This window comes from Cervus canadensis, chromosome 29 (assembly GCF_019320065.1).
Source record: "Cervus canadensis isolate Bull #8, Minnesota chromosome 29, ASM1932006v1, whole genome shotgun sequence".
Lineage (NCBI taxonomy): Eukaryota > Metazoa > Chordata > Mammalia > Artiodactyla > Cervidae > Cervus > Cervus canadensis.
This window is the reverse complement of record NC_057414.1, coordinates 41,409,662-41,432,107: the sequence shown is the minus strand read 5'-3', so window position 1 is coordinate 41,432,107 and position 22,446 is coordinate 41,409,662. Positions and strand designations below refer to the sequence as shown.

At 58.3% G+C, this 22,446-nt stretch overlaps 3 protein-coding genes across 4 annotated transcripts; 1 reads left to right on the top strand and 2 right to left on the bottom strand.

The window, feature by feature from the left end:
• Window positions 1-103: 103 nt before the first annotated feature.
• CTSW (cathepsin W) lies at window positions 104-3,563 on the bottom strand. The gene is made up of 10 exons (XM_043452265.1): window positions 3,412-3,563; window positions 3,056-3,140; window positions 2,142-2,255; window positions 1,613-1,761; window positions 1,377-1,473; window positions 1,212-1,292; window positions 984-1,109; window positions 715-779; window positions 421-630; window positions 104-340 (listed from the first exon to the last, which is right to left on the bottom strand). The coding sequence occupies exons 1-10, from the start codon at window positions 3,496-3,498 to the stop codon at window positions 230-232; spliced, it is 1,125 nt and encodes a 374-aa protein (XP_043308200.1). The 5' UTR covers window positions 3,499-3,563; the 3' UTR covers window positions 104-229.
• Window positions 3,564-8,197: 4,634 nt separating this feature from the next.
• EFEMP2 (EGF containing fibulin extracellular matrix protein 2) lies at window positions 8,198-15,107 on the top strand. 2 transcript variants are annotated; one of them, XM_043451209.1, is made up of 11 exons: window positions 8,198-8,374; window positions 8,683-8,800; window positions 9,030-9,078; window positions 9,733-9,939; window positions 10,518-10,640; window positions 10,906-11,022; window positions 11,167-11,286; window positions 13,177-13,296; window positions 13,384-13,510; window positions 13,748-13,943; window positions 14,801-15,107. In XM_043451209.1, the coding sequence occupies exons 2-11, from the start codon at window positions 8,690-8,692 to the stop codon at window positions 14,960-14,962; spliced, it is 1,332 nt and encodes a 443-aa protein (XP_043307144.1). In that variant the 5' UTR covers window positions 8,198-8,374; window positions 8,683-8,689; the 3' UTR covers window positions 14,963-15,107. The 2 variants fall into 2 exon arrangements, with proteins under 2 accessions (XP_043307144.1, XP_043307143.1); XM_043451208.1 differs by lacking the exon at window positions 8,198-8,374 and adding an exon at window positions 8,485-8,505.
• A 452-nt stretch (window positions 15,108-15,559) lies between these two features.
• On the bottom strand, window positions 15,560-22,325 carry MUS81 (MUS81 structure-specific endonuclease subunit). Its single transcript, XM_043451207.1, has 16 exons — window positions 20,941-22,325; window positions 20,716-20,845; window positions 20,386-20,486; window positions 19,497-19,595; window positions 19,338-19,406; window positions 19,105-19,190; window positions 18,667-18,807; window positions 18,392-18,487; window positions 18,191-18,312; window positions 18,000-18,097; window positions 17,326-17,442; window positions 17,134-17,229; window positions 16,817-16,945; window positions 16,634-16,737; window positions 16,043-16,126; window positions 15,560-15,949 (listed from the first exon to the last, which is right to left on the bottom strand). The coding sequence occupies exons 1-16, from the start codon at window positions 21,073-21,075 to the stop codon at window positions 15,883-15,885; spliced, it is 1,674 nt and encodes a 557-aa protein (XP_043307142.1). The 5' UTR covers window positions 21,076-22,325; the 3' UTR covers window positions 15,560-15,882.
• Between the last annotated feature and the right edge of the window lie 121 nt (window positions 22,326-22,446).

Here is a 22,446-nt window from a genome sequence, read left to right as displayed (position 1 = left end):
GATGTATGTGTCTGTTGACCCCACAGGGACAAGGACATGTCGGAGAACGGTATCTACTTGCTCCCCATCCATTTCCCCACCCCAGCCGTGTCCACTCCAAAGACAGGGGTCTTGTCTTGCTTTATTCAATCCCCAGCAAGAATACTGGGAGACTGCAAAAACCTTGGGGCGGGTGGCAGGGGGAGGTAACTGGCACAGCAAGAGAGAGCCAAAGGGCAGCCAGGCGGCCTCAGGGAGGGCAGGAGACTTGTTGCTGCTTATTAGGTTTGTCCACTCTGGCAGTGACCGGGAACTTGGTGATGCCGCAGGTGTTACTCCCTCGATGCAGCCGGAAATAGCCCTAAGAAGTTAGGGCCCATCAGCGCCAGACAGTGGGAAGAGGTCTGTCCGCCCTGTCTGCCCCCAGCAGATCACACTCACCTTCTCACCCCAGTGAGTCCCCCAGGAGTTCTGCAGGGTCCAGTATGCCATGGAGCGGCGAGGGCGAGAGTAGGATCCGAACGAGGCCACCTTCCCCTGCCTCCCCTCTACCGACTTGGTTTTACCAAAGCCCACCAGCAGGACACAATGATCCACTTGTGTGGGGTCACAGGTGGTAGGTGTGGCCTTGATCACACCCTTCTGGTAATGCTGCAGGGGGAGAGAGGCCAAGTCTGGGGCCACCTCCCCTATATGCGCCACCCCCCCCCCGCCCCATTCCCTACCTTATCTCACCTGCAGTAGTGCCATATTGATGGTCACGGTGATGGGGCCTTGGGTGGCCAAGTGCCTGGCAATGCCTGGGGGTGGAAGGTACCATCTAGCCTTGCCTCTCCTTCGACCCCTGCTCTTGGCTCATAGGCATCTCTCTCTCTCTATTTCTTCCTCTTTCCTGCCCTCTACCCCCCGCCCCCAGAGATCCCTCCGTCTCTGTCTATAGCTCCGTCTGTCCTAGTCTGTCTGTCTCCCCGCTGTGCCCGCCCGTGTCCCCATCCTGCCCGCACTCTGCTCGCAGGCCTGCAGTATTATGAAATCCTGGATCCAGGCCACCTTCTTGTGCTTCTCAGCCAGGCATCTGTGAGTTTTGCCACTCCCATCGAATGGATAGTCCTTCTCACTGGCCAGGCCTCCTAGAGATAAGCGAGGCCCGGGAGGAAGCTCAGTTCAGCTCGGGAACAGTACCCACCCCGTCCTTCCCCCACCACGACTGCCCAGAGCAGCCAGCTACTCACTATTGTTGAGGACAGTGAGGAACGCATCCCAGACGAAGCCACCCTTGCAGCCGTTCCCACAGCGGTCACAGTCGATCAGCTCTGGTGCCAGAAGGGACAGTGTGTGTGCCCAGGCCTCAGGCACCCCCGCCTCCCTCAGCCCCCAGCCCCAGCCCCCAGCCATACGCTGCACGGAGACCTCCACAGACTGATTGAACTTGATGGCCCATAGGGCCTCGATGTTGCCCGCTGCCGCGATGGCCCAGCAACAGTTGCAGTGTTGCTAATGGTGAAAGGATGGTAGCGGTGGGGGTGGGGAAGGACTGCAGGCCCCCGTCTCCCCACGTGCACCCCTCCTCCCCCCCGCCCCCGCCCAGGGCTGGATTGGGCCAGGCTGCTGGGCTTGGTGTGGAGGCAGATACCTGGTTCCTGACGGGTGAGAAGGTGCCAGCCTTGCGCCAGTCACAGGTTGAGGGCACTGAGTGCCCCCACTCTTCAGACCCCACCTTTCTGCTCACGCCGAGGGCCTCTCCAGCCACCCGGTTTCCGTAAAGCTGGACAAACTCCTCCTCTGGGGACACATGGGGCCATGAAGTTCACTGTTTTGAACCCCACCCCCCCCCCACCCCATCCTGCCTCCCACCCCAGCCATCCACATCCAGAGCCATTTGAGTCTCTGTAATGCCCCGGGAGGCAGAAAGATAAGGACCCTGAGGCCTAGAAGGAGGCCAGGTTCCTGGCTGGGGTGCACAGCCCTGCACCTGTTGTCTCTGTGATCTGGGCTGCCGCCCAGGCCTCCACAGAGTTCCTGCCCTGATCTCGGATTCAGGGCAAACCCCCAAGCCTGTGGTCCCCAGGAGTCCCTCTGGGGAACAGAAGCCAAGTCAGCCTGGTATCTGCTGGGAGAGATCCTGCTTCCCTGCCTGCCACCCAGGGCCGGGAGTCCAGTACCTGTGAGGTCACTGAATTGAGTCACCCCAAACTCGGCTGTGCCCAGGTCCTCCTCCTGCAGCCGCTGAGCGTTGGCCAGGTTTTGGGCAAAGATGTCCAGGCGGCGGGCATGCTCTAGACCGAAAGGAGGTTGTCCTAGGCTGGCTCACAAGCCCCCAGGGACAGGAAGCAGCCACCAGTTTGGCTTCCCACCCACATTCTCCCAGGTAAGCACTGGCTCCTTTCCTATGGTCCTTGCAGACCCCGCTACAGACACATGGACCAAGGAAGTGGCTCCCCAGTCCCCCTAGAGTTGGGGTTTCGTTGAAGGCAGGAAGAGAGTATCTGCCCACCTGGGGAAGAAGCCAAGTGAAAGGTCGAAGGCTAGTGACAAGAGAAAGGTGGGTGGTCAGAGACCAACTTCCTGCCAGGTCATATCTATCTCTACTTCACACCTCTGGCCGCAAGTCTGTGGCTGGAACATGGCTGGGGAGGGTTGGGGTACAAGTCCCTGGCACAGGAAGTCAGGCTGAAAGGTGCCAATAGACCTCCCCCATGGGAGATGAGATCCAGAGGGCAGAAACAGGGTTGGCAACGCATGGGGGTGGAGAGGGAATCCACAAAATGGGTAACCCTTGGTGCTTGCTGGATGACTAGCAGTCTCCTGCTGCTGTAGTCACAGGAAAGTGGCTCTGGAACGTGAAGATCCTCTCGGACCAGTCAAGCCCCCAACAGCCACCACCTCCTTCCAGGTTCATAGCCAAGGAGGATCCTGTCCCCGCCTCTGCATTTGGGAAACCAGGGAGTACACTCCCAGCCCCGCGTCACTGTCCTGAGTGGCTTTGGTCAAATGCATTCCCCACCCTGAGCCTGAATTTCCTTGTCTGTTAAATGAGAGCAGGGGTTAGACTGGAGATGCACGTGCCCCGGGATACCTGCTGGATTTGGGTAACTCCGGTTGTACTGCATCTGAAACAACCTGAAGACCTCTTTCAGCTCCAGTGGCTGGGGACCTGGGTCCTGGGTGGCGGTGCAGGGCAGGGGGGGTGTAAAAAGAAAGAGTAGTGGGGAGGGGGTGAGGTGAGGAGTCATGGCCGGGACCACACCTCAGCTCCCACCCAAGCTGGGACTGGACTAGGGAAGCAGCCGGTTCACCCGCTTTTCTCCCTGTGTGGGCCTGAGCACATGGATCATCCCTTCAGTCTCAGTCGCTCCCTCTGAGAAGTAGGAACAAAGCCCTGTTTCTGCCAGGGTGAGCCCCAGGCATGGGGAGAAAGTTGGGGACACTTACCTGGCCCCTGAGGGAGCCCTTGATGCCTTGAGCCAAGCCTGCCATCAGCAGGGCCAGAAGGCAGGAGAGATGGACAGTTGGTGCCATGATGCGGCAGACTAGAGTGTCTGGGGCAGGAAACTGCAGACCAAGGTGGAGGGGCTGAGAGGGTGGAGCTGGAGAAACCACAAAAGGGAAACCAGGTCAGGAGGGGGAGGAGGACCCCCACACACACATACACAAGAGGGCTTCAGGCTTTTGTCCCTGCATGGCCCCTGCCTGCCAGTACCCCACTCCACCTCTTGTCTTTATTCAGCAGAGGCTCTCTGCCAACCCTGTCCTGGGCAATCCTAAGGATGTGGAGATGGATCTGGCCTTAAGAGGACGGGAGGAGACAGATGCTAAGTGGGCAGATGCTAATATAGGGCCATTGGTGCCTGGAGGGAGAAACAGGGCTATGGGAGCCACAGGCCCTAATAATGGGGGGGGGGGTGTGAATGGTGGTTAGTACCCCCCAGGAAGCATTCTTGCTCATCCTACTACAAAGCTCAGTCAGCTCAGGCGTCACCTCCAAGAAGCTCGCCTATCCTGTGGTATGACCTGCAGCCCCTTGAACCCCTGGTCTGCCTGTGTCTACTGGGCATCTGCATCCCAGCCACACCGGATGTGTCTGCCTTGCTTGTATCCTGAGCACCCAGGAAGGGGCCGCACGCAGAGCTGGCTCAGGGGATTTGCTGGCTTAGTGATTAGTCGTCTTTTTTAACTAGAAACGTTCAGGGTCCAGGGGACAGCAAGTGGCAGCTACAACCTCCTCTGTTCTTCATTCTTGTCACAGTCTGGGAACGGGGAGGGGAGGAGGTATGTAAATGGGCCTCAGAGGGCAGGAAGATAGTGGGATTGGCACCTCAGACAGAGCCAGGCCAGAGGCTGAGGCCTGGGCAGGGGTGTTTACACCTGTCACTTGTGCCTTGATGTGGGTCCTTGGGTTCGGGGGCTTTCACATGGACCTTCAGTCTGGGAACCAGCATCTAAGACCACAGACAGGCGAGAAAAAAACTGGTTTTCCAGGGTTTCCATGGGGACGGGAGCAAGGGAAGGGATCCATTCATTCATGTGCTGATTATCTCATTTCTTCGATCACTGGGAATCTTCCCAAAGCCATGAGTCCCTTTTTCCGCATCCCCCCCACCCCCACACACACATACCATGTAGTAAGCCAAGGGTCTCCCCTGGGGAAAAAAAAAGAGAATGATGCTGACTTTATTAAAATGCAGTAGGGGACTTCCCTGGTGGTTCAGTGGATAAGAATCTGCCTGCCAATGCAGGGAGCATGGATTCAATCCCCGGAATCCAGGAAGATGCCACATGCAGAGGAAGAACTAACGCTGCGAACCTCAACTACCAAGCCTTTGCTCTAGAGCCAAGGAGCCAAAACTACTGAGCCCATGTACTACAACTACTGAAGCCCGTGCACCTAAATCCTGTGCTCTGCAACAAGAGAAGCCACTTCAATGAAAAGCCTGTGTACCACAAAGGAGAGAAGCCCGGCTCACTGCAACTAGAGAAAGCCCGCACGCAGCACCAAAGACCCAGCGCAGCCATAAATAAATAAATTGAAAAAATGCAGTAGACAGACTGTCTACAGAAGGGCACCTGGCTCTATGGTTCTCCTCCCCAGTCACGTGTCCCAAGCTGGTTTTAGCCGTGTGTGATCTACGACTAAGGGCCCCCCTACCTGTCACCCCCAGAGCTGGAGGTTTATAATAACAGCTTTAGGTTCCTGCTTGCCCAGTGGTTAAGAATCTGCCTGCCAATGCAGGAGATGCAGGTTCAATTCCTGGCCTGGAAAGATCCCACAAGCTGCAGGGCAACTAAGCCCATCAGCGACAACTATTGAGCCTATGCTCTAGAGCCTGGGAGTTGCAACTACTGAAGCGTGCGTACTCTAGAACCTGTGCTCTGCAACAAGAGAAGCCACTGCAGCAGGAAGCCCACTCACTGCAACTAGAGAAAGTCCTCGGGCAGCAGTGAAGACCCAGCACAGTCTAAATAAATAAATAAAATAAAGTTTTATGGAGGTATAATTCACATGCCATAAAATTCACCCTTTTAAAGTGTTTAGATAATTCAGTGATTTTTCATGTATTTGCATAACTGTGCAACCATCACCACTGTCTAATTTCAGAGCATTTTCATTACTCCAAAAGAAATCCCATACCCATCAGAAGTCATTCTCACATTCTCCTGTCCCCTGGCAAACACTAGTTCGTTTTTCAGATTTGCCTATTCTGGTTGTGTCATATAAATGGAATATGTGGCCTTTTGTGTCTGGCTTCTTTCAAGTAGTGTCATTTTCAAGATTCATCCATGTTGTAGCACATATCAGTACTTCATTCCTTTTTATGACCGAATAATAATCTGTCATTATATTGCCACCCTGCTTACTTAACTTATGTGCAGTGTACACCATGAGAAATGCTGGGCTGGAGGAAGCACAAGCTGGAATCAAGATTGCCGGGAGAAATATCAATAACCTCAGATATGCAGAGGACACCACCCTTATGGCAGAAAGTGAAGAACTAAAGAGCCTCTTGATGAAAGTGAAAGAGCAGAGTGAAAAGGTTGGCTTAAAGCTCAACATTCAGAAAACTAAGATCATGGCATCTGGTCCCATCACTTCATGGCAAATAGATGGGGAAACAGTGGAAATAGTGGCTGACTTTATTTTTCTGGGCTCCAAAATCACTGCGGATGGTGATTGCAGCCATCAAATTAAAAGACGCTTACTCCTTGGAAGGAAAGTTATGACCAACCTAGACAGCATATTAAAAAGCAGAGACATTACTTTGCCAACAAAGGTCCATCTACTCAAGGCTATGGTTTTTCCAGTAGTCACCTATGGATGTGAGAGTTGGACTATAAAGAAAGCTGAGCATCGAAAAACTGATGCTTTTGAACTGTGGTGTTGGAGAAGATGCTTGAGAGTCCCTTGGACTGCAAGGAGATCCAACCAGTCCATCCTAAAGGAGATCAGTCCTGGGTGTTCATTGTAGGGACTGATGTTGAAGCCAAAACTCCAATACTTTGGCCACCTGATGCCAAGAGCTGACTCATTGGAAAAGACCCTGATGCTGGGAAAGATTGAGGGCAGGAGGAGAAGGGGATGACAGAGGATGAGATGGTTGGATGGCATCACCGACACAATGGACATGGGTTTGGGTGGACTCCGGGAGTTGGTGATGGACAGGGAGGCCTGGGGTGCTGCGGTCCAAAGGGTCACAAAGAATCGGACACGGCTGAGCGACTGAACTGAACTGAACTGAATATTCTATCATATCATTTTTTGTTTCTCCTTTTATCAATAGATGAATATTCCTTTGGTTCTATATTTTCAACGCTTATGAATAGTGTTACTGTGAACACTGTGTACAGATTTGTGTGTGTGTATGGACACATGTTTTCAATACCCCTGCCTATGTACACCTGGGAGTGAAATTGCTGGGTCATGTGCTAACATTTTTGAGGACCTGCCAGACTGTTTTCCACAGCAGCCGCGCATCTTACATTCCCACTCATAGTGTGAGGGTTCCAATTTCTCCATATCCTCTCCAGCACTTGTTACTGTCTTTTGGGTTTTAAAGACTTATTATTTTTAGCCTCCTCTCCCCCACCCCTGGCGGGTGGTGGTGCTGGGAAGAATTTGGAGGTGGGAGGGTGCTCTGCAGTTCACAGTGAATCCTGAAGGCTCATCCTAGGACCCACCGGCACGTCCTCCCCTACTCGCCGGGCAGGGCTGTTAATGGGGACGAGTGTGAGGATAAACAGGGGTGGGAAAGGGAACCGAGAACTCGGCATTTCCCGCACGCCGCCTGCCTCCAGCAGGGAGATCCCTGGACACGCAGCCCTTTCCCGTCTGGCCCCGCCCTGAGACGTGGGCAGGGCAAGACCCCGCCCCTTCCTGGGAGCCAGCTCCGCCCAAACCCCGCCCCTTAAGGCTCTCCCGCTGCTTCGGGAGTAGGCACAAACCCGGGGACTGGGGGCGGGGTGTGTGGGTAGTGGGGGACGCTGGCAGGAGGATGGCCAGGAAGGCGAGGGCACCGGACCCTGACCCTGGCGTCCAGCACGCCAGAGTTCAGCCCTGCCCGCCTTCTCAGGGGCTTCCATTCATTCTCGGCCAAATGTGAATTGCCGCCCCCGCCTCAATCTGATGTAGTCTCGCGGACTGAGGACTCGGAGGAGGCAGTTCTGGAGTGAAGGGGCCGCCTGGCTGACGACAACCCTGGGGATGGAGGGGAGAAGGGACCGAGATGGACAGTTCTGGACCCGGGAGCATCTTTTCTTAGGGCGAGGGTCTGGGAACCCTGGACGAAGTTTTGGTATTTCCAGAGTGACTGTCCAGGTGTCCAGAATCACATTCCGGAGGGTGCAGAGTGAGAATCCGGAAGTCCCAGGGTTATTTGGTGGGGTCCAGGTGCCCAGGGTGACATTCTGGGAGGCGCAGAGTCTGGGGCCCCCGGCATTGAGGTGTGGGTGCCCAAGAATTCCTGGGGCACAAATTAGGTAGGGTCTAGGTGCGCAGGATGACATTTTGGGGTGCGCACAGTGAAAGCCTGCGGACTCCTAAGTGAGCCGGGGGCCTGGCATCAGGGCCAGTGCCCCCAGGATCGAGCGCTGGGGGACCCTGGCCAGGCGCCGGGAGGCGGCTCCGGGCGGCGCCGCGGGGGACCGGGTGGGGGCCTGCGGCCGGCCGGGGGCGGAGAAGCGGGGGGTCGGGGTCCCTCCCCCTGGCGCGGGCTCAGGAATCCGCTGAGGGGCGGGCGGAGGCGCCGGGGTGGGCCGCGCCGCGGCGGGCGGGCGGGCGGGGGGCGCTTCCTGGGGCCGCGCGTCCAGGGAGCTGCGCCGTCCGCCTGTCCGTCTGCCGCAGGCACTGCCGAAGCCAGCCGAGCCGCCGGAGCCGCGGGCCGCGGGGCCGTCGCGGGCCCAAGTGAGTGGCCGTCCATGGCGGGAGGGCGCGAGCCAGAAGTCTAGGCCGAGTCGGCGTCAGCAAGGAGCCGAGAGGCCCGCGCTCCCCGGCCGGAGCCACAGAGGGACCGGGCGGGGGCGGGGCGGCCCCAGGCGAGTGGGCCCTGAACCCCGGACCGCGCGAGGAGTGGGCCCTCGGCCCAGGGAGGCTCCGGGGCCCCAAGCACGGTCCCGGGCGGGAGGCGGCAGGGGCTGGGGCTCGAAGTCCTGGCACAGGGTTTGGGGGTTGCTGTGGCAGAGGTGCCCTGACCCCTGCCCACCACCTCCCAGCCCCAGGATGCTCCCCTTCGCCTCCTGCCTCCCCGGGTCTCTACTGCTCTGGGCGCTGCTGCTGTTGCTCTTGGGAGCAGCGTCTCCCCAGGATTCCGAGGAGCCCGACAGCTACACGGTGGGGACAGTGGGGCCGCTGGCCTGGGCTGGGCTGGGCAGGGACACCGAGGCCAGGATCCTGGGGTGGCTGCTGCTGGGGAAGATTGTGCCCTCCCTTGGTTGGTGGAGCTGCTGGGGCCATTGTCTGGAGCAGGCCGGGAGGGTGGCCGGGCTTGGGCCTTGGTCTCGGCCTGGTCAGTTAGAGAGGACCAGGGGTGACCACTGGCCACCTCTGGTCCCCCTTGTAGGAATGCACAGATGGCTATGAGTGGGACCCTGACAGCCAGCACTGCAGGGGTAAGTATGCTTGGGGGCCGACCTGCCCCCGAGAAACGGAAAGGGGATCACAAAGCCCAGCTCCTAGAGAGGCTGCAGGAGCCCTGTGGCTGCCCCCTGCCCTGCTCTGCCTGGCCGTATGTCGCCTGCTATGGTTCTCAGGGGGCCAGCTTGGCTCGGGATAGAAAAGCCATCCAGGCCCCTGCCCCTCAGAGAAACATGGGGCACCCTTCCTCCCAGCCACCCCCTAGAGTCCAGAGACCAACAGGGCGCTGCCCACAGGACTGGTTCCTGGACACCTCGTCTAATCACTCTGCTATCTCGCCCTGCACCATCATGGCCCTGGGCGAGCAGTGCGGGGTGGGGGCGCGGTCAGGAGGCCTGCACATCACTTTTAGGCTGAGTCAGGGCCGAAGCTTCAAGGGGGGATAGAGACCCTCTTGTGGGCAAGAGAATGGGGGTGACCGTGGGAACAGCTGCCCCAGGAGGGGCAGGGAACAGCCCTGGCAGCCCCCAGGAAGGAGTCCTGGGCAGGCAGCCTTAGCTTTTGGAGTAGAGAGGGAAGGCTTTGGCGGATCACACAGCTTAGAGCAGGCTGAGCTGGACTCCTGCCTCCCCTGCCCTCCACGGCCCACCCTTGGAGACTGGCTGTGCCCAGCAGGCCCCTCTCCGCAGATGTCAATGAGTGCCTGACCATTCCTGAGGCCTGCAAGGGGGAAATGAAATGTATCAACCATTACGGGGGCTACTTGTGCCTGCCCCGCTCGGCTGCTGTCATCAATGACCTACATGGAGAGGGGCCCCCACCGCCCGTGCCCCCTGCCGAGCACCCCCACCCCTGCCTCCCGGGCTATGAGCCCGACGAGCAAGAGAGCTGCGTGGGTGAGTAGGCTGCCAATCTTCCTAACAGGTGTCTAGCACTGCCTTTTAAAAACTCATGCCGTGTGTTCCTCCCTTGCTCCAAAGCTTCCTCAGGGCACTGGGATAACATCCAGACCCTTGCCCAGGTCCTTACCTGCCACAGGTGGTCCCAGTTCCTCTGCCCATCCCTCTGCTCAGCCCCCTGTGGAACCCCCACCTCAACTGCTGCAGATGCCCTACAAGAGCTCTGCCCTCAGCCTCTGCTCTGGCCCTTTTGGGTCTGGACCCCACCCCTGGGAGGCACAGACCTTGGAGGAAGGGTCTGGAATCAGTGCCCCGGGAGTATGGGCAGGGCTTTGTCCTATGTATCCCTGACTTGGGGTCTCCCCGCTTAGGGGTGCCTTTCTCTTTAGCTCCAGGCTAGTAGACTCTTATTTGTGCTGTTGCATGATGGGCCCACGTGTTCCTGTTTTGGGGGTGTCAGTCACCCACACACTTATGTGAGTGGTACCTGACCCGTGTCCTCCCACGTGGAGGAGTCTTGTCGTGTTGGGTGGTGCACAGGCTCCCAGGCGGGAGCTGAGTGGTGTGTCTTGCAGACGTGGACGAGTGTGCCCAGGCCCTGCACGACTGCCGCCCCAGCCAGGAGTGCCATAACCTGCCTGGCTCCTACCAGTGTACCTGTCCCGACGGCTATCGCAAGATCGGGCCCGAGTGTGTGGGTAAGTCTGTGCCCGTGGCCTGGCTCTCACCCCAGCGCCTGACCCCCATTCCAACCCATCCCCAGGTTTCACCCCCGCCCCCTGCCACCTCTGCCTGCGTCACCAGACACAGAGCTGTATGCAAGTAATGTGTGAGTCCTGCCCGATCTGGCCCGGCCCAGCCCCCCAGACTCAGGCAAGACGGTGGGTGATGAGGCGGGGTCCCAGCTGGCTTGGGCGGCGCCTGACTCTGCCCTCCGCTGTCCTTCTCCTGCCTGCGTCCCAGATATAGACGAGTGTCGGTACCGCTATTGCCAGCACCGCTGCGTGAACCTGCCTGGCTCCTTTCGCTGCCAGTGTGAGCCGGGCTTCCAGCTGGGGCCCAACAACCGCTCCTGTGTGGGTGAGGCTGGGCTGGGCCAGGCTCAGGGTCCTGGGCAGAGGGGTGTGAGGCGGGGGAACTCCCTTTCGGATCAGCCCAGGTGCAGTGGGGGCTCTGGGCTGCTCCTTGGTTTTCACCCCTCCCCCGTTTTCCTGGCACCCCCAGATGTGAACGAGTGTGACATGGGGGCTCCGTGTGAGCAGCGCTGCTTCAACTCCTATGGGACCTTCCTGTGTCGCTGCCACCAGGGCTATGAGCTGCACCGGGATGGCTTCTCCTGCAGTGGTGAGCGCTCCACCCCCGACACTGGTTCCCCACTGGTCTCCACTGGCTTCTGCTGGTTCCCCAGGCCCTGTGCATGCCTAGCCTCTTGCCACACAGCTCTCCATTTGATGCCTCTATGTCCCATCCACCCGGCACCCACGTGCCTCCTGTGTACCCCACCCCAGCAGGGGGCAAGGCACCCGCAGAGCTGCCCACGAGAACTCCCAGCCTGCTGTGGAAGGCACGGAGGGGAGCAGTTAGGTCCCCACTGAAGCTCAGCAGAGAGACTGAGCGAAGATGGAGGTGCCTCCGTCCCTGGGAGTCAGGCTGATATGTGTGCAAATCCTGGACCAGGGCAAGTCACTCTTCTCTCTGAGTCCATTTCTTCTTCTGTAGAATGGGTTGTCTTGAGAATTAAATGAGAAAATGACAACAGGCAGACCTTATACTGTCCAAGCAGCAACGTTTTACAAAGTGAATGAGCATTTATTGAGAACCTGCCCTGTGCAGTCTGCCAACAATCCTGTGAGATTGTTCTTGTTGTTCAGTCATTAAGTTGTGTCCAGCTCTTTGCAATCCCATGGACTGCAGCACGCCAGGCTTCTCTGTCCTTCACTGTCTCCTGGAGTTTGCTCAGACTCATGTCCATTGAGTGGGTGCATCCAACCATCTCATCCTCTGTCACCCGCTTCTCTCCTGCCTTCAATCTTTCCCAGCATCAGGGTCTTTTCCAATGAGTCGGTTCTTCGTATCAGGCGGCCAAAGTATTTATCTCACATCCTAATGAAATAAATATGAGTTTTTCCTTCCCTGCAAATTGACATTAATACCTCCCTCAAGTTTTTTGGGGGGACAATTACAAAAAATAAAATATTTCAACGAAGAGAGGTTGAGTGACTTGCGCAGGGTCATGTAGCTGGGGTGAGGTGGGGCCTGGGCTCGCTCTCTCTCTGTCAACTAGCCATGTACCCTGTTTCTGTTAAGCTTTGTACTTTGCTGCCAAGTTAAGGCCCGACTGGTACCTGGCTCAGTGCCGGGCAGCATAAAGGGCACAGAGGAGAAAACCTGGCTCTGGCCTGCGCTGCTCACAGTTGGCAGGAGGTGACTGTGTGCTTGGGCAGATCGTAGGTTGCAGGAATCAGGCAAAGTGTTGAAACCCAGAGCAGTCTGGGATGTGTCAAGGGCTCATCCGGCCTAATCCACTTACTTACTGAAAGGAAGCAGAGGTTCCTCAAACTCAGTCAGTAGGATTTAAAGCCAAACCTCCAGTTTCCCAGTCCTCTCATTTAGTATCATCTTAGTCTTGGGGCAGAGACAGGTCTGTGAGCGGGGCAGTCTTTTTTATTTCTTTTGGTAGCAATGGGTCTGTGGTGCGTGGGCTCAGTAGTTGAGCCCCGCTGGCTTACTTGCTCTGTGGCCTGTGGGTTCTTAGTTCCCCGACCAGGGATCGAACCTGCATCCCCTGCATTGAAAAGTGCATTTTAAAAAATAATTTATTTATTTTTGGTTCCACTGGGTCTTTGTTGCTTGCCAGGACTTTCTGTAGTTGCGGTGCACAGGCTTCTCATTGTGATGGCTTCTCTTGTTGCAGAGCAGAGGTTCTAGGGTGCGAGGGCACACGTGGCACATGGGCTCAGTTGCCCCGGGGCATGTGGGGTCATAGTTCCTGGACCAGGGATCGAACTTGTGCTCCCCTGCATTGGCAGGCTGATTCTTAAAGACCAGACCACCAGGGAAGTCCCCTGGGCAGTCGGTTCTTGAACCCTCTGTCCCCTGCTAAGCTGCAGGGTTTATCTCTTCTGCCTCTTCTTGTACTGAGCTTAACCTGGCACCAGGCTCTCTAGATGAGCCCGTGTGGGGCTGAGCTGGGAGGCCGGCCCCGGCCCTGTCCTCAGCCCCACCCTCCCCCAGATATCGATGAGTGCAGCTACTCCAGTTACCTCTGCCAGTACCGCTGTGTCAACGAGCCAGGCCGCTTCTCCTGCCACTGTCCACAGGGCTACCAGCTGCTGGCCACACGCCTGTGCCAAGGTACAGGTTGCCCGGGTAGAGTGGGCAGGGTGGCGTGAGGAGCTGGTGGCTTGGTACATGGGTTCCAGCCCCTCTCCCCTGGCACAGACATTGACGAGTGTGAGTCGGGTGCACACCAGTGCTCTGAGGCCCAGACTTGTGTCAACTTCCACGGGGGCTACCGCTGTGTGGACACCAACCGCTGTGTGGAGCCTTACGTCCAGGTGTCCGACAAGTGAGTCAACTCCATGCCAGGCCATGGGAGAAACTACAACTCCCAGAGAGCTCTGTGGCTGCCTGGCACCTATTTGGACTGGCAAGTTCTGAAAGCTGATGGGAGTTGTAGTCCTTCGTGACTAAACCACACATGCTGTTCTAGCAGCAGTGGGAAGATCCTTGATTTTGGGTGGGATGGGCCAAATTTGGGGGATGCGCTAGAACCTCATTTGTGTCCCCATCTTGGGGTCTCCAGTCGCTGTCTCTGTCCGGCCTCCAACCCCCTGTGCCGGGAGCAGCCCTCATCCATCGTGCACCGCTATATGAGCATCACCTCGGAGCGGAGCGTACCGGCAGACGTGTTCCAAATCCAAGCAACCTCCGTCTACCCCGGTGCCTACAATGCCTTTCAGATCCGTGCTGGAAACTCGCAGGGAGACTTCTACATTAGGGTAAGGCTCTCCCTAACACCACCCCTCAAGTGACTTGCATAATCCCCAACTTGAGTTCCAGGAAACCTTAAGTGGAAGATTCAACTATGCCACCATACCCTGCCTCTCCTCTGAAAGTCCCCCCTAACCCCAGGGGTCAATTTCTATAGAAAGGTAGGAGTGTTATAAGTTGGTACAAACGACAGATAGTTAAATGCAATCCTAGCAAGGCGCTCGGACACTGGGGTTTGAGTCTCTGTAACGGCCTGCGTATCCGGCTTGGATTGCTTCACCCTTAGGATGAGGGATTGGCTGAAGAGGCCGGAGGTAACAGACGCAGCGGAGTGTGGGAAGGCAGGCAAGTGGAGCTGGGTCTTGGAGGGAGAGAGGCAGCAGGGGCTAGTACAGAGCCTGGGGCCTGAGACTCTAGCTCTGGGCTGGTGGAGCTGAGGGAGCGGTCCAGATGTGACTCACAGTGAGGGCCCTAAGGCTTTGTCTGGCACCAGTGCTGGCTTTTTCGTTCTGGAATTCAGTGTTTTGAAGGTGAGTCTACCTGCCCCAGTCACTAAAGGCCCCACTGTTCCCAAGAACCTCACCCCAGGCCTTGAATCATCAGCTGACCGTGGTTGACAAAAGAACTAGCTGCAAAGGGCAGGCAGAGCACCAGAAGGGTATTTCTTGGGGGCAGGGTGCAGATGTCAAGGGGGTCACAGAGCTGGATGAGGGCCTGGGGTCGCAGGCTGGCCGGGGCACTCTCCACTGTGCAGCCCACTGGTTGTGGGTGCCAGACACGGGGCAGGGAGGTGATGCGGGGGTAGGGTTCGGGTGCATACATTGATGCAATCCACATGTCCCCCCCCACCCACTGTACCCCGCAGCAAATCAACAATGTCAGCGCCATGCTGGTCCTCGCGCGGCCCGTGACAGGCCCCCGGGAGTACGTGCTGGACCTGGAGATGGTCACCATGAACTCCCTCATGAGCTACCGGGCCAGCTCTGTACTGAGACTCACCGTCTTCGTGGGGGCCTACACCTTCTGAGGGGTGGGTGGGGGGCCCTCAGGGAAGGGGAGGTTCTCTGTAGCTGAGGAGCCTGGGGCTCAGGGATGACTGTGTTCTGCTAAAAGGGAAGATGCTCTTGTGAAGGGTAGTAGAGAGAGAAAGGCAATAAAGGGAGAAAGAAGGAGTTCTGGTGGCTGAGGTGGGTGGGTCACACTGCAGTGAACCCCAGAGCGGGGAAAGGCCAGACTTACGGGAGGCGGGCCACGCCCACCTAAAGGCGGGCGTGTTTCTGCCCAGGCTGAAGGGCCCCATTGACAGGAGCTGGGAGCTGAAACCCCCAAGGCTGGGACTGGCCTACATACCATGGGCACCAGAATCACCCAAGAAGGGAGGAGGTAACGAGGCTGCAGACTCTAGGCCCCAGCCCAGAAACTTGGACTTGGCTGGTCTGCAGCGGGCCTGAAGAATCCTGCTCTAGTCAGTGCCAGGAGGCCCTGGGTTTCCATCCCAGCTTGGGCTCAAACTATCAGTGTGGAGAAATCCTAGCAGCTCTCTGAGTCTCAGTGTTCCAATCCGTAAAATGAGGCCACTGGATTGTTAGCGCTTTATAAACTTTTCTTTTCCAAGCTACAGAACTTCTCATCAAAGGAAATTTTATTTGATCAGAGAACTCTGATGACGTGAACTAGAGTCAACGTTGCAACGCCTCACTGACTCCATCTCCCTAGCAGTTTCAGTGCTCTGAAAGGGAACCAAAAGGGTCCCGAGGAGCTCAGTTTAAAAATTGGACATGACTGCTCCCCTGTTCTTACCTGGATATCTTTCAAGACCCTTGGGGCCTCCTTCTAACACATAAAAATGCAAACATTTAAGATTTTTACTGTAGCCCAAAAATTCTGGTTAAAAGACTGGTAGTCTGGGAAGACGGGGGCAGATGGGGGTCTATCCTGTGGCATAGCTCAGGTCAGGGGACCATAGCTGCAGTAGAGCTGTGACAAGGTTCTGCTCAGAACGGGCCCCAGATTCCTGTGCAAAGAGAGAGAGAGACAGGTAAGAGTCAGGTGGGTGAGGGTGACCGCAGCCCACCTACCCCCTGCAGGCTCCGTCTCCTGCCCTCACCTCTGCAGCGGCCCACACTTGATGGTGCTCAGCAGCATTTCCTGTTCCTTCGGGGTGGCACAGGCATCATAGGCGGCCAGTAAGCTGAGGGCGGGATGGGGAGTTTGATTTTCTAAGTCTTGACAACGGCTGACTGCTGGCCCACTCTGAGTGGCTTGGGCCAGAATCACAGGAGACAGGCTAGAAGGGGTCAGCCTGGGTGAGAGGAGTCAGGACCACCGCCGCCCTTCCGAACCCGGCATTCAAGGCCCTGCTCCATCTTGCTCACCCTCCTTTCATGCTGCTGCAAATGTTTTCCCAGAATGGCTGTTCTTGGCCCAGTCTTCATGGTCCACCCCCTCCTCCAGGAAGCCTTCTCTGCTACATACCTGGTCTCTCCAACCCCCCACCCCCCCGCCATGCCCAAGATTCTGTCTGGTCTTGGGTGGCTCTGTGTTCCTCACCATCTGACCTCCATGAACTTTTCGGGTGTCAGTGGGGTCAGTCCAGCCCTCATAGCACCTGACCAGCCACGAGGCACCGGTTGAGCTGATGACCATGCCGAGGGTGGGTGCGGGGGACAGCAGAGGACGGGGTCCCGTGAGCACCTACCTGGCAGGGGTGCTGTACCGAGCCAGCAGAGCCGCCGCCTTCTCCCCGCTCACCCCACGCACCTGCATGAGCTGCCTGGCAAACACGTCCCGCACGGACTGGGCCTGCAGTGGGGGCAGTGCCGTATCAGGAGTGGCGGAGGGCCGGAGCCTGGGAGGAGGAGGGGCTGGGCAGAGGCGATACCTTGTTCTTCATGGCTCCCGCGTTGAAGTCGCTGAAGGTGAGGAGTGAGCAGACAGGGTTTGGGGAGGGCCCGGCCTTTGATTCAGGGTCCCCAGAGGTGCCCCAGGGGCGGCTGCGGAGGGTGTGACCCTGAGGGAAGAGGGGATTGAGGCCAGGCCAGAGCTCTGGGGACACCAGCAGCCAGGCCTTGCCCCACCCCAGGCCTCAGTGGGCCAGCCTGAGACCAGGGGACTCGGTCTGCTCGCCTTCCTTGAGGGAGCACAGCACCCAAGTGAGGGGCCAGTGGTGACAGATGGCACCCGCTGGGGTCTGCTCACCCGGTAGAACCTCTGCAGGCCCCGTGTCAACAGAGCCAGGTAGGCGGCCGACTCCTTAATGTCCGCTGTGCGCTTCACAAAGAAGCCGTCGATGACCTGGGAAGGGGAGCCAAGGGAGGAGGCGGCTCCTGAGCGGAGTCACGGACCACAGGCTCCCTGCCGGCCCGGCCCGGCCCCGCCCTCCCGGCTCACCTGAGTGTTGGTGACAGCCTGCAGCAGTGTGCTCTCAGGAAGGCTGAGGTTGTGCATGGAACCATGCTCCTCCACCAGGTACACTCGGCGCCCCAGGCCACAGCGCTTCAGCCGGAACTGGGCAGGCAGACGGGGGTCGGGCAGGTCAGGCCTAGAAGCTCATACGCTAGGTGTCTGTCATGTCACCCTCAAAACCATCACGAGACCCTGGACCCACCAGTTCGCCCGCCACCTCATCCTCCCAAGCTTCTCCACCTGCCTCACAGGGGCCTCCACACCCTGGCTCACACTGCTGCCCTCCCATGGAAAGCCCCAGCACCATCTGAGTGATGCCCATCCCTCTCAAGCCTCCCTTGGCCTACGCGTGGCTTCACCGTGGGGCCAGCCCAGCAGCCAGCACAGAAACACAGCCCCTGCGGCCCCATCCTGGAGAGGAGAGCCTTGTCAACCCAGGACTGCGGGAGCTGGACCCCCTAAGGGTCCTTAACGTGCTCCTCAGCTCTGCCCAGTGACCCTGCACACCTACTGTGTGCCCAGAGGGGCCCAAGGGAGTTTGAGTTCAGGCCATCGTAGACCAGCTAAAGAGGGGATGTGGCTTGAGTTGCGGGAGCTCTGCCTGGAGACCACCCGGAAGTGCCCCCGAGCGGGCAGGGGCAGTGAGCCCCGTGACGGACCTTCTGCTCCCGGAAGCGGCCGTCGATGATGCTGCTGCATAGGTCGTCCAGCCGCTTTCGCTCCACGATATGGTCCAGGACTAGCTCTGCAGGTCGTGCTGCCCAGAGGCCAAGAAGGGTCCCGTTAGCTCACAGCCCCTCACCCACCATGCCCTGCCTCTGACCTCCACCTGCGTGTCCACATCCCTTACCTGGGTCTCTGGGACTGGTCTCTTGGGCCACCCACACAAAGTCCCCGACATGCAGCTTGCGCACCGTGTGCGTCACGTGCAGCCGCTGCAGCTCTCGGAGCAGCTCTGGCCTGTGGCCCGCCCTGGATTTGCACAGTGGGAGGCCCGAGTCAGCGTCGGCCATTCCCCGACCCTCTCCCTCCCCAGGCCCACCTCACTCACCCCTTGGTTTCACCGACGTCCACACACAACACCACCCTGTACTCTCCAGGCCCCAGCTCCAGGAGGGGCTGCTGGACGCTCCCTTCACTGGTGCCACTACCAGGGAGAAGAGGTGGGTGTTGGCCTGAGCCAGGCCGGGGCTGCTGTTCCCCTAACCCACAGAATGCGGGGCAGCCACAGCTCAGCTGGAGCTGCTGGAAGTAGGGTGGGGTCTTGGCCTCATTTCGGGGACCCCTCCTGCTCCCCTGTTCTCCCCCTCACTCCCTCCTCCTCACAGCTCAGCTGAAGCCGCTCCTGGCACTTCAGGCTCCTCCCCAAGGGGCTCCTCCGGCCTGCTGCCCACATTCAGCAAGCTCAGGCCCTCTGAGTCAGCCAGCTTCTGGGCCAGCTCCAGACCCTCCGGGGTCAGTGAGTACCTGGCGGGTGGAGAAGAACACACATCTCCCTTCTTCACTCATGCCTGGCAGGCTCTCCTGCCGGCCCCCCAGCTAGGCTGGCCTCACCCGTCTTGGAGACCTTTTACAAACAAGTACCGGGCTCCCCAACCTCCCTCCTTCCGGCCGAGTTCTCGCCCCTCAGATCAGCTCCCCCTGGACCTGCCCAGGGCCGTTCCTCAGGCTGACAACAAGCACATCTCCGACTGCACGGCCACCCTCAGCACGGCATGCCTGCTCCCCCGCCCTGCCTCCCGCACGCCATGGAGTTTGCCCCACCTAGCTGGCTGGTGTGTCCTGAGGACCAGGTTCCTGTGAAGGAGCGAACGGAGGGCTGGCCAGGGGCGAGCACTTCCAGGGGCCACCTGTTCACAGGGAAGGAGACCCCTAGAGAGCGCCCAGGTCTACCATGTGCCCACTCCCCGTGCCGCTGCTTTCTCCCAAGGGCAGCCTCTGGAGGGCTCGGGGTCAGATCCACAGCCACTTGGCTCCTTTCTCCCCCCTGTGCTTACCCTGGAAACCTTTGGGGCACACCTCTGCAACAGCTCCCCCTTGGTTAGGAAGCCCTGGCCGCTAGGATTCTGTAACCAAGACAGAAACATAACCAACACGGTGCCCGAGCAGCAGCCCCACCGCCTGTTTCCCCAACTCCTAGCTTGGCAGGCGCTCACCAGGTGTTCCTTGTATAGCTGCAGCAGGACTGCTCGTGCTCCCGAGTGCCGAGCTGGCCAGTAGCTGCCAGGGCCGCCTGCTTTGAGCTGGGTTGGGACCTGAAAGGTACAGGGGGGCTTTGAACCCCAAACCAACCAGCTATTGTAGACAGAATCGCTGGCAGAGCTGAGGTTCAGGTCCTATCTCAGCAGGCTAAATAGCCCTGGGCAAGTCACTCAGCGGGGCTTCCCTGGTGGCTCAAATGGTAAAAGAATCCGCTTGCAATGAGGGAGACCTGGGTCGGATCCCTGGGTTGGGAAGATCCTCTCCAGGAGGGCACAGCAACCCACTCCAGTATTCTTGCCTAGAGAATCCCCATGTACAGAGGAGCCCGGCAGGATGCAGTACATGGGGTCACAAAGAGTCGGACATAACTGAACGACTAAGCACAATACAACACAAGTCACTCAGCTGTCTCTCAAGTTTTTGCAACTAGTTTGTAACTCTCTAGTTTGTCACACAGGCCACGTGACAGGATAATCTGCAAACTTGGGAAGAGACGGTGGACAGTCTCGGGGGATGGGGTTGGGGTGGGGGTGTAATCTGCCTGACCTGGCCTCAGTTCTAGCACAGGACAGAGGACGTAAGGCAAGAAGACTCAACAGCAAATTCTAGAACTTACTGGGCTTAGCCCCCTGAATGGCTTGATCATGGAACTCTCTCAACTGACTGTATTATAAATCACTATCTGTGAGGCGAAACACTATCCACACCTACAGATGAGAAAACTAAGCATCAAACAGAATAAGTCACTTGCCCGGAGCCAGGTGGGATTAGGACCCAGCACAGCGAAGTCCCCCAAGCCAGAAAAATCTTATTCCTGGAGCTCCTGCTTTCCCCTTTACTTCCCTGCTCCTTCCTCACTGGCATGGAAGGGTCCTGGACTTCAGCAGGTGGCCTTTCCCGGGCTGGGCTCTTGGTTCCGGATGGTGAACACGGGGCATGGTCCCCTGTGGGAGGAGAAGAGGGTCAAACCCGGACTCTGGAATCCAGCAGGCAGGATGCTGCCGGCTCAAGTGGTTGGTGAGAGCGGTCGGGCTCTTGAAAGAGCCACTAGCCCCAGGTCAAAGAGCAACTTGAACTGGAGTAGATAGAAGAAACCAAGGTATCCTGGGTGGGTACAAAAGCTGCACCTGGAGAAGGCTCAGGGGATTACCGAATCCTTCTCCCAGCGCTCACCGCCTGATGCTTCATGCTGCTGCAGTCGCTGGTCCAGCATCCGGCAAAGCCCGTCTCCGAAGTGCTGGAGGATCTTAGCTTCCTTGCCGCTGCGCAGGGGCAGTGGATACCGCCGGAGGGAGCGCAGCGCCTGGCGGGGATAGTGGGTACAGGATTGGGTCAAGGTGGGCCTGGCTGTTCGTCCTGGCCTGCACCTGTTCCCCATCCGGCCCGGCCAGAACCCACCTTCTGAAACACAAATTGCGTGCGGCGCCCTCTGCTGGCTGCCTCGTCCCGCCACTCGGTCAGCCAGCGTACGAAGAGAGGGTTGGGGCAAACAGGCAGCGGGCGTTTCCGGGCCAGCCGGACGGGCGCTGCCATGAGCCGCAGGGCGGGTCCTTTGGCGCCTCACGCCGGTAGGACTGAAATGCTGCTAGTTCTGGAGAAGGGATTCGAACACCTGGTTCCGGCGGAGGAGGGCGGGACCACTCTAATCACGTGGTCCCACGCGGGGCATTAACCAGAGGACAGCCTTCTGCCGCCCTCCCCGCCCCTGTACTATTCTTAAGTGGCTGGTACCGATCGCTGTTATCTACCACCTTTCGCCCTCCCGCCGTTCCCGGACAGGACCAGCTTTTTGGACGCACCTCCTCCTTTACCAGGCCTTGACCCGCCTCTTCCTCTCACCACAGATTCGAGAGCGAGGGGTTGTCCTCTTTGTGCAGGGAAGGAGGGGGGCAATGTGGACAGCGCCCCCTGTGGCTGGGAGGTCTGGCTGGGGCGGCGCGTACCGAGGTGATTTCAGTCTCGCTATAGCGGAGGATTATGTAGAGAACCTGGCTCGTTTTCTTTTTCTCCGCACTCGCCTTACAGGTGGGGGACAAATGCATGCAGGTAGTTTTGTAGGAGGGACTTTAAGAATGGGTACAGGGAATGAGGACACAAAGGTAACTCAAGAAGAGCTGAAGAACCCTTCGAGGAAACGGTTATCTATCCTGAGCTGGGGCTCCTCCACCCTGGGCTACGGGGGAGGGCCGTGAAGCCGGGGACACGCAGGGAAGGCCTTCAAAGCTTGGAGGACAGAGAATAGGGGACAGAGAACAAGTAGAAAGGGAACAAATAGGACGTGCTAGACATCGGGGGCGCAGTCGTAAAGAATCGGCCTGCAGCGCAGAAGACCTGGGTTCGATCCCTGGGTCAGGAAGATCCCCTGGAGAAGGAAACGGCAACCCACTCCAGTATTCTTGCCTGGAGAATACTATGGACAGAGGAGCCTGGTGGGCTACAGTCCATAGGGTCGCAAGAGTCAGGACACGACTGAGCGACTACACCACCACCAGACATCCGGGGATGTGAGAGGGGCTGAAATGGGCACGTTGTTGGATTCGGGGTGGCAGCCTGGGAGTAAGAAGCTCGGACAAAGGAAAACACTTCATCGTTTTTGTGACTCGTTGGAGGTGGGGGACCCTCAGGGAGGTTAAGATGGAAACTATGCACAGGGGTCCCAGTTGAGCCCGAGTCTACTCAGCGAGTTAGAGCAGCAGTCAGGGGTTATTCCGGAAGCGGAGAGATGCAGATCGGGGACCGAACCGGAGCGGAGCGGAGCTGAGACGCGAGCGCCGGGGCTCCAGGCCCTTCCTTTCAAGCCCCGCCCAGCCCAAATCTCTCACCCGCTATCACGCTCCACACTCCCGCCTCCCGCCCGACGCTGCCTTATAAGGAGCCTGCCGCCGGCCTTCGGGTTGGCCCCGC

Bases quoted from the DNA above. Each gene is read 5' to 3' on its own strand.
- CTSW (XM_043452265.1), bottom strand. From the start codon at position 3,498: ATGGCACCAACTGTCCATCTCTCCTGCCTTCTGGCCCTGCTGATGGCA. The intron at 2,256-3,055 runs GTATCCCGGGGC...CTTTCGGTCTAG, and splicing joins GAGTTACCCAAATCCAGCAG to AGCATGCCCGCCGCCTGGAC. The intron at 780-983 runs GTGCGGGCAGGA...TTCCACCCCCAG, and splicing joins ACTGCAGGCCTGCGAGCAGA to GCATTGCCAGGCACTTGGCC.
- EFEMP2 (XM_043451209.1), top strand. From the start codon at position 8,690: ATGCTCCCCTTCGCCTCCTGCCTCCCCGGGTCTCTACTGCTCTGGGCG. The intron at 8,801-9,029 runs GTGGGGACAGTG...TCCCCCTTGTAG, and splicing joins AGGAGCCCGACAGCTACACG to GAATGCACAGATGGCTATGA. The intron at 9,079-9,732 runs GTAAGTATGCTT...CCCTCTCCGCAG, and splicing joins TGACAGCCAGCACTGCAGGG to ATGTCAATGAGTGCCTGACC.
- MUS81 (XM_043451207.1), bottom strand. From the start codon at position 21,075: ATGGCAGCGCCCGTCCGGCTGGCCCGGAAACGCCCGCTGCCTGTTTGC. The intron at 19,596-20,385 runs GGAAGTAAAGGG...TGTACCTTTCAG, and splicing joins TGCCAGTGAGGAAGGAGCAG to GTCCCAACCCAGCTCAAAGC. The intron at 16,127-16,633 runs GTAGGTGCTCAC...TCCCGCCCTCAG, and splicing joins CGGTACAGCACCCCTGCCAG to CTTACTGGCCGCCTATGATG.